The sequence below is a fragment of the Carex rostrata genome, chromosome 5 (assembly GCF_964058835.1).
Source record: "Carex rostrata chromosome 5, lpCarRost1.2, whole genome shotgun sequence".
NCBI classification, from domain to species: domain Eukaryota; kingdom Viridiplantae; phylum Streptophyta; class Magnoliopsida; order Poales; family Cyperaceae; genus Carex; species Carex rostrata.
The window spans coordinates 6941932-6951414 of NC_135922.1; the positions used below are offsets into that span (position 1 = coordinate 6941932).

General features: G+C 35.0%; 1 protein-coding gene across 1 annotated transcript; it reads left to right on the forward strand.

Moving 5' to 3' along the window:
- The first annotated feature begins 6348 nt into the window (after window positions 1-6348).
- Window positions 6349-9483, forward strand: LOC144553773 (uncharacterized). Its single transcript, XM_078301972.1, has 3 exons — window positions 6349-6441; window positions 6841-6917; window positions 7077-9483. The coding sequence occupies exons 1-3, from the start codon at window positions 6349-6351 to the stop codon at window positions 9115-9117; spliced, it is 2211 nt and encodes a 736-aa protein (XP_078158098.1). The 3' UTR covers window positions 9118-9483.

Genomic DNA, 9483 nt, shown 5'->3' on the forward strand with positions numbered 1-9483 from the left:
AATAGTTATTGTTTGTCTTATTTGAATAGTCAAATCTTAAAATTCTTAGTAATAACCTATTCTAATAAAATAAAAAGTTTGGATTCTCTATACTAACTATTATAATCCAACCAATTAAACACCAAATAGACTATTTCGAATAGCGTAATTTCAAAGATAGTTTTTTCCAATGGCAGGCTTTCGAATTTTTTTTTTTTTTTTTTTGAGGAAAATCAGGCTGCCAGATTGCTATATCGGGCTTTCAAATGTTACAGAAGAACTTTATTTGCTTGCGTCAGCAGAACAGGGTAAGCAAAGGCAACACTTTTCTAGAGGTTTGAAAAACCAGCCGGTCCAGATCTAGACCAGACCATCCACGAGACTAACCCAGATTAATCCGAACCGAGGTTTAAATTCGTGCCAATCTAGACTGTGGTCACAGGACGTGTGTAGTCCGCATTTGAATTAGTTTTCTCCTCTAGAACCGTGCCAACTCGGCCGGTTCAAAACCCGTGAACTGTTTTAGTCGGGACCAGACTGGACCATACTAATCGAACCAACCTGAACTACTTCGGACAAAATCTGAACTAATTCGGACCAAACCCAGAACAAAATCGGACCAAACCCAGACCAAAACAAGCAAACTCAGACTAAACTAGACCAAATCCGGACCCCAATTTTTTTTTTAAATCAATTAATTAAAAAAACTATTAGACTGGACCAACTCGGACCTGCCGGATCGGACTGGACTGTGGACCGAGAGCATGAGCCATGGCATGGATTTGAGCCGTCCCCTCCAAATCTAGTCCATCTAATCTGAACCGTGTCAATCTATGGACCGAACAAATCCATAAACCGTGGATGTTTTTGAACCAGACCAGATGAAACCGGCCAGTTTGATAATATCTAGTTATGACTTTGGCATGGCACAGCACGTGCAATATCTAGTCACGGGACGGGACGGCATGTGGTCACGCGAGTCTCGTGTAATTAGGACAATATTATATTAATTAAATGGTGAATTTTAAATAAACTAACCTAAATTATGATTAAATTATCACGTGAGTCACGTTTAGGCACGGCGTGACAATTCGCGTGCCGTGATCATCTCTTAACATTTTGGTCACAGCACAATACGTAAAAAAATAACTTGGTCACGGTACGGTACAACACAAGACCAAAATCACAGCATGTTAATCATGGTACGATACATTTTTTTCCACTCTATGCTCACCAAATTCTTTGACGAACACAACATACCTTAGATTTGCTCTTTTAATTTTACCAAAATTCAGAAGTACTCAGCCTATTTTAACAATTTAATATTTGGCTTTGGTGGAAAAAAAGATGAGAACGACTTTAAAGAATATTCAATGGGAATCAGTTGGCGGTTAGGTAGTACTGTAAAAGACTGTAAAAGACCTCTATTCAAATAAATTGGAATACTGTAAAAGACCTCTAGTCAAATAAAGTTGATTAAAACATTACAAGTTCTCAATATCTTATATTTTTATCCTTATCACTATGACATAGTATATATATATAATACATAAGAATATTTAGTCTTTCAATTTGAATAATGTTGTAAAATATCCTACATTTTTAAAACATCAATCAAAATACTGTTTCTTCGAACTTACTAACAAAATGTTCTTAAATAACTCTCATTCCCCTTCCCAGTTAATTTATTTTTGCTAGCATATGACACAGATGAATTCCCTTTAATAATTAATGGGCATTCGTATAATTTACCCTTAATCCAACGGCTCTAATTAATGCGTCAGATTGACTCCATTTTCTTCTCCATGAAAACAGCTACAGAAACTTCAGCACCTTTTGTAGATAAAAAGTGAAAAGCAATGACAGAATGAGTTTTGATATAAGAAATATGAGTCTGTCCATCTCACTATATATCCAGGTTATAGACATCTTTAGTTTCAACAAATGTTAGTTATAATTAGTTATATGTATATTGAACATAATTAGTTAATTATTAAATGAACTAACATACGTACCAATAATATATCTGGCAGTACAAAACCATCACGATGGTTAAAATGAATAATAAAGCAACATAAAATCATCGCCAAATCGCTCTTTCGCTCAATAGCTAAATTTTAGGTGATTCTTAGAAGATTCAGAAGTTAGGGTTTTAGACAGCAGGCGCCTCTTCCCTTCTCTCAACCTAACTTTATTCTTCCAATTTTTTGTAGTTCTTATCTCCGACACAATATTCTTCTCTCTCGGTTTTTTCTTGAGTGGAGGGGGAGACGAAACGGAACTGACTGGAACCGAGAGTGCAGTATCGTCGGAGTTCAGAGTGTAAAGTCTTCATCTCGATTGGAACATGATGGTGAGTAGATTCGGTCGTCGTTGGAGCGCGACGGCGATCAAAGAAGTAGATCCGGTTGTGGAGCAAGATGGAGATTAAAGAATTAGAGTTATTAAAATCTCAATAAAAATGTGATGGTACTGAGTAGATCTAATCATCGTCGGAGCGTGGTGGCGGTCAAGTAAGCGGATCTGGTCATCGATCGAGATAGCGATTAAAGTATTATGGTGATCAAAATCTCGATTGGAGCGTGATGGTGAGTAGATCTGGTCGTTGTCGGAGTACAGCGGCAGTTGAAGAAACGGATCCAATCGTGGAGCGAGATAACTCTAAAGTATTAAGTGATTAAGAGTATATATAAGTATGGTTAGAATATTAGAGTAGTTTAGAAAATTTTCATAAAATTAGAAAAATAGATTTAAAAATTAGGGTAATTTAATCATATATTTTTAGATAATTAAAGTCATTTACCTTAAAAAGAAAAATCATCACCAAAAGCTAACCAGTAGAAAACTAAAATGGTCTTGTCAAAACATTAATTGTTTAATACAATAATAGTTGGCAAACTCTCACCTAGTGATTGGAACATCATGTCAATTTTTTTCGTACTACTGTGCCATTGCGTGCTCTCCATGCTTGATCGTGTGGTATATGGAACATCATGTCAATTTTTTTCATACTACTTTGCCATTGCGTGCTCTCCATGCTTGATCGTGTGGTATATGGAACATCATGTCAAATTTTTTCGTACTACTTTGCCATTGCCTGCTCTCCATGCTTGATCGTGTGGTATATGGAACATCATGTCAATTTTTTTCGTACTACTTTGCCATTGCGTGCTCTCCATGCTTGATCGTGTGGTATATGGAACATCATGTCAATTTTTTTCGTACTACTTTGCCATTGTGTGCTCTCCATGCTTGATCGTGTGGTATATGAACATATGGTTTATAACATAGTAACATGATTCATGTTTAATTTGTGAATTATTTACGAATTCTAAGGATTTAAACCACCAGCATATCAAACAACAAATAAAACGGTAATTTGCGAATTAAACTAATTATTCACAAATTATTTGAGAATTTTACGTTTTTTTTCTTTGAAACAATTCGTCACTAAATTATGAATATCGCACGTGAGGAGAGGGAATGGTTTTGTACGCCAACTTCACCTTTCTTTGAGTAAATCACGTGGGTTAGCAGCAGTGGGGCCACCTAAGTTAATATGATCTTCTTTTTATAAACTTTTGGTCATTTTGTAAGCACTAGTGTTTTCCCTTAACTTGCATTTATCATTTTTTTATTTCAAGAACCGATACCATAGCCAATTTTATATGAATGAGTATCGGATAATAATTCCAATTTTATATAGAAACTCACGGATCCATCCAGCTCTCAAATTTTGTGTTTTTCTTTTTATCAGTAAATAACACTAAATTTCAAAATTTGACCACAGTTTCATTATGCTGGTTAAAACATGTCAATTATCAGCACTTAGCAAATAATGATAGCAACATAGACAAGGTGATATGATAAGTAATTGCTAAATGTATGATAAGCAATGTTCTAAATAACGCGCTATAGCGTTTAACATCCATTAAACGCTAAGTTATGGGATAAAAGTGTGTTATTTCAACTATGACCACTATAGTAGTAATAACGGTCCGCTATGTGCGCTACATGTCAAAGAGAGGAATTAGATTATCAATAGGTATTTTCTCCTGTGGTGAAACATACTTCAATACGGGTTCTCTTATCTCTTGTAGCTGTTAATGATCTTGAAAATGGATGGTAAAACCGCATTTATTCATAGTAAGCTAGGGAGGAGATTTAAGCTACGTGCTATAGCGCTGCTGTGCTACATATACTTTTATTTAAAGGCTCAAATTGAAAATTTATTTTAAAGATCAATTTTTTTTAAGATCTAGATTGATTTTGGTTTTAATAGAAAAATATAGATAGTTTATTCCATGATACTTAGGTTTTTTTTAATAGAAAAAAATATATAGTTTATGCCATGATACCTAAGTTATTTTTGAATAGAAAAAGATAAATAGTTTATGATATTATTAGATATATTTTAAATAGCAATTTAGACTTTGTATTGGTCAATATGAATATTCAAATTTTTAATCAATTTTGTGAATATGAGACTTTAGATAATGCTAATAATTAGTAAAAATATAAAATATATTTTTTAAACAAAATGACACTATATAGGATACCTTTTGTTATAGCTATGCTATATGCGATAAATTTTTTTTAGCCTTTCCATTATGATGCAAGAATCGCTATTTAGAACTTTAATGATAATTAATGATAGCAACATAGACAAGGTCATGTTAATATGACCTTTTCTATGTTGTTATAAATGTGCACATTACATTAAAATACACACATTCAAGTAGAGTTATAATCAGTGTTGTAAATAACGGTATGCGGTCGTTGGACGGACATAGTACCACCAAGTGATTAATCGGGAATAACCGAGAATAATCGGACATAATCGGAAATAATCGGCCTATTAGTCGGGAAAATTCATGACTGTTTAGTAACCGTCAATGACTAATCGGACGATTAATCGGCGTAAACAGACATTTTTTACAACACTGGTTACAATCACTAATAAATAAATATTGAGTAAAGCTAGGGTGTGATGTGCTCACCAAGAGAGTTTGGTGAGCACAACTCCAAAAGTTCGTTGAATCAATGTCAAACGCTGAATCCAAACCGTTGAAATCCATGTACTTCATGAGTGATGCATAAACATGCAAAATTTTGAAAGTTTTGAGTTTATTTGCTACAAGGTTAAGTGGTCAAAGAAATAATAAAAATTGAATATATAAAACAACTTATGAATTAACTTATAAAATGTTCATCTCTTTGACCGCTTAACCGTGTAGCAAATAAACTCGAAAATTTCAAAATTTTGCATGTACATGCATCACTCATGAAGTACATTGATTGCAACAGTTTGGATTCGGTATTTGACGTTAATCCGATATACTTTTGGAGTTGTGCTTACCAAACTATTTTAGTGAGCACATCACACCCTATCTTTGCTCATAAATATTAAAAGTAGATATGATTTATCATTATTTCATAGTATCAAATATATATACAATTTTTTTTTAAATGTTGGGACATTATGCATTCGGCGAAAGAATCAAGGAATAAATATATATATATATATATATAGTAAGGAGAAAGGAATACAGGAGAATATGATTAGAAATATGAATTTTAACGCGTGTGAGTCAAGAGTAATTAAGGGTAATAAGAAAAAATCAAAAGAGTTGAGAAGTAAATTTAGGGTATGTTTGGATGTGTAAAGAATATGAGCTATTTTAGAATAGAGACTATTCGAAATAGCAATGTATATTCAAATAATATTTTTGTTATTCAGAATAGCTAGGATAGCTGCTATTCTCTATTCCTTGTAAATGTTAGAATAACTACTATTTGGAAAGTGTGAAGAGAGAGGAAAAAATATTTTCTTCTCATATTTCCGCCAATACAATTACGAAATGATAAAATTGACATCACTTCTATTATTTTCAAGTCGTGATAATTCATTTGAGACCCACTTGCTTATTTTTCTTCTTAATTAGCACATTGTTAACACTATTATTTATTGGTCATAGCTATTTACTATTCCAAATATACAATCCAAGTAACATTTTTACTAATCTGAATAGCGCCAATTTCACACTAATCTCAAAATTACTATTTTTTCTCTATTTTCATTCAATATTCTAAAATTTTACTATTCTAACTAGCTCTCCTCCAAATGTACCCTTATGAAGTCTTAAGTGACGAATAAAAAGAATAGTAAGATGCGTTAATTAATTAGCCATTCATTTTGATGCATTTAGCCTGTCTCAAAATATTAGAAGAAATCAAATATAATGTAAGAGTTATTTTACAAAATCATGAAAATTTTGTATCTTTCTTCTCTCGTTGTTTTTCTTTTTCTCTCATTAATCTTGCAAGTGTCGTCGAAGCAAATGAAGGAGAAAGATTGAGCCATTTTTCATGGGAGGTTTCTTCTCGCCTCTCCCTCTCTTTCGCTTTCTCTCGGTTTCGGTCTCACGTGCTCCAGCGCTCAATGAAAAAGTATTAAAGTCTGTATGCAGATTCAGGCAATTTTAAAGAAAAAAACACAACTCGGATTTTAAATGAGCTTAGATGTGCAAGTGCAAATGGAGTAGGATTAAAAACTTAAAATGTATGATCAATATCAAATAAGTAGTAACAATTTTTTTTTTTTAAATATCTATATGAACTCCCTTAATTTACTATGAATAAAGCGTAAATCCTTTTACTATTTTAAAATCATTAATAAAAAATAAACACAGCACATAAATAATTATTTACATAGATGGTAAATAATTACGGCAATTTTGTAATCAATTATGTTTGGTTGGCATCTTCTAACATTCACATTGAGATTGCAGCTTTTATTCTACAATTGATTCCACTAAATCTTCAACCAATTACTTTGTTGAAATTGAGCATTTTTCATAGGTCAAAGAAGAAACTTCAAAGGAATTAGAGAGAGATGCTAACAGTGACCTTAACTCTCTCTGTACTATAGTGCTTTGGTTCCTTTGTCTTCTTCCCTACCACCTCTCTCTCTCTCTTTCTCTCTCTCTCTGAATGAGAAAAGAATCGAACCAAAGATGCCACCTTTATTACATTCTATCGTTCATTTCCTCTCTCCTACTTCTCCGTGTGAAACTCATCAATTCTCATAACCACAGCTGCAATTCTGGCGATTTGTGTTCTCTCCGCAGCTTCTATGATGGTCTCGAATCAAAGGCGGTGCTTGATTGGAGCTTCAACAATTCCTCGTCGGATTGTTGCAACTGGGTTGGTGTCAAGTGCAATTCTGTTAATTCTGTTGTTGGGTCGAGAGTAAGCGGGATTTTTCTCTCGAATAAGAGCTTAAAAGGAATTCTCCATGATTCCTTTACCGGGTTTGATCGACTCGGGTACATTGATCTCTCTGACAATTCCTTTTATGGAACTGTCCCATCAAGTCTTTTCCAGTTACCGCAACTCAAATCACTTAACCTCAGACTGAATTCATTCTCTGGTGCTATTTCTTCAAGCTTAAACCTCCCTTTAATTCAGGTTTTCGATATATCATTCAATCAGTTCAATGGAAGTCTCCCGATTCTACCCAGTTCTCGGAATCTGCGAGAATTCGATGTCACAGGTAACTCATTTTACGGTAACATCAACTCGGGCATGTGCATTTACTCGGGTATGGTTAAGATTCTTCGTTTCTCAATGAACAAACTATTTGGTGATTTCCCGACTGGCTACGGCAACTGTACCAGTCTCACTGAGCTTTCACTTGACATGAATGGTCTCACTGGTACACTACCAGATGATCTGTTTAACCTCTTGAATCTCACCAAACTGAACTTGCAGAGGAACTCACTTACCGGTACCCTGAGCCCTAAATTCGGTAACCTTGCTAATCTAGTAGAGATCAATCTTTCAGACAATAATTTCACTGGTACGATACCTGATGTGTTTGACAAACTCAAAAAGCTAGAATCTCTGTGCGCCTCATCTAACACATTCACCGGCCTTTTGCCGCTATCTTTGTCAAACTGTTCCACACTCAAAGTTCTTAGCTTGAGAAATAATTCTCTGATTGGCGATATTAATCTCAATTTCTCATCTTTGTCAAGACTAAACACACTTGCTCTCTCTACCAATAACTTCAATGGTAAAATCCCTTACAACCTCCCGGAATGTAAACAAATGAAAACCCTAGGCCTTTCAAGAAATAACCTAGTAGGTGAGATCCCATTGAGTTTTGTTAATTTCACATCGATCAATTACCTGGGGCTTTCGGGTAATAGGTTCTCTAACCTAGCCCGAGCACTGCAAATCCTACAAAACTTGCCGAATCTTACAATCCTTGCTCTGACAACAAGTTTTTACGGTGGTGAAATCATGCCGTCAGATGGGATTAACGGGTTTATAAACCTAGAGGTGTTTGTCATGGCGAATTGTGCACTTCAGGGTTATATCCCGCCTTGGTTTGCAAATTTAAACAAATTGAAAGTGCTAGATATATCTTGGAACCAGTTGACTGGTACGGTTCCTCCCTGGCTGGGAAATTTCAACCATCTGTTCTACCTGGACATCTCCAATAACTCTTTAAATGGAGAGATCCCTGCCAGCCTGACACATATGAAGAGCCTGATGCTCTTCAGTAACTACACGAAACAGAGAGCATCCATTGCAGAATTTCCTTTCTTTTCGCGGAGAAACTCAACCAGTCATTCGCTCCAATACAATCATGTGAGTAGCTTTCCGCCTTCTCTGAGTATGTCCCACAACAAACTAGTGGGGCCCATTTCACCTGATTTCGGCAACCTCAGAGGACTTCTAGTGCTAGATCTGAGTTACAACAACTTAACGGGTACAATACCCAATAACTTGTCGGGTATGTCTAGCCTAGAGATCTTGGATTTGAGTCACAATGACCTTATCGGTGAAATACCGGTCTCTCTTACCAAGCTAAACTTCCTGTCAAAATTTGATATCTCATATAATAACCTAACTGGTGAAATCCCAATTGGAGGCCAGTTTTCGGCCTTTCCACCTGAATATTTTGAGAGAAACCCTGGTCTTTGCTGGTCCAACTTCCAGCAATGCCACCAGGTGAACGACATGTTGGAGTTGCAATCTACTAAGAAGAGCAAAAACAAAGGCTTGATTATCGGTCTAGTCATTGGTTCCGGAATTGGTGTAGTAGCGGGTTCAAGAGTGAAACTCTAAGGCAGTTGCTAAAGCTTTTGGTTTTGTTAGATTTATCACAACTATTAAATCATACTGGTAGCATTGCAGGAGGTTTAAGTGCAAGTATAGGAGGTGGGAATCCATATCCTCTGAGGTAACAGAATATTTTTGTTTGTATAACGGTCATTTGATCAAAATCTAGATCAATCCGGTTTGAGATGTAACTCACCGGAGCATTTTAATAGTCGTGTGGATTTTAATTATACGGTTCAAATCTAAACAGAAATATTATGTTACCTTAGGTCGTGCCCCAGCAACTTGGCAAAATAGGGTGTAGATTTTAAGCCGGAATTTTTTATAGAGATTAATAAAATAAGATGTACAGAAATAGAAAGATTGTTTGAT

Excerpts from the sequence above, each read along its gene's own strand:
- LOC144553773 (XM_078301972.1), top strand. The coding sequence starts at position 6,349 with ATGGGAGGTTTCTTCTCGCCTCTCCCTCTCTTTCGCTTTCTCTCGGTT. Across the intron at positions 6,442-6,840 it reads ATGAAAAAGTATTAAAGTCT|GTCAAAGAAGAAACTTCAAA; the intron begins GTATGCAGATTC and ends CATTTTTCATAG. Across the intron at positions 6,918-7,076 it reads CTCTGTACTATAGTGCTTTG|CTGCAATTCTGGCGATTTGT; the intron begins GTTCCTTTGTCT and ends TCATAACCACAG.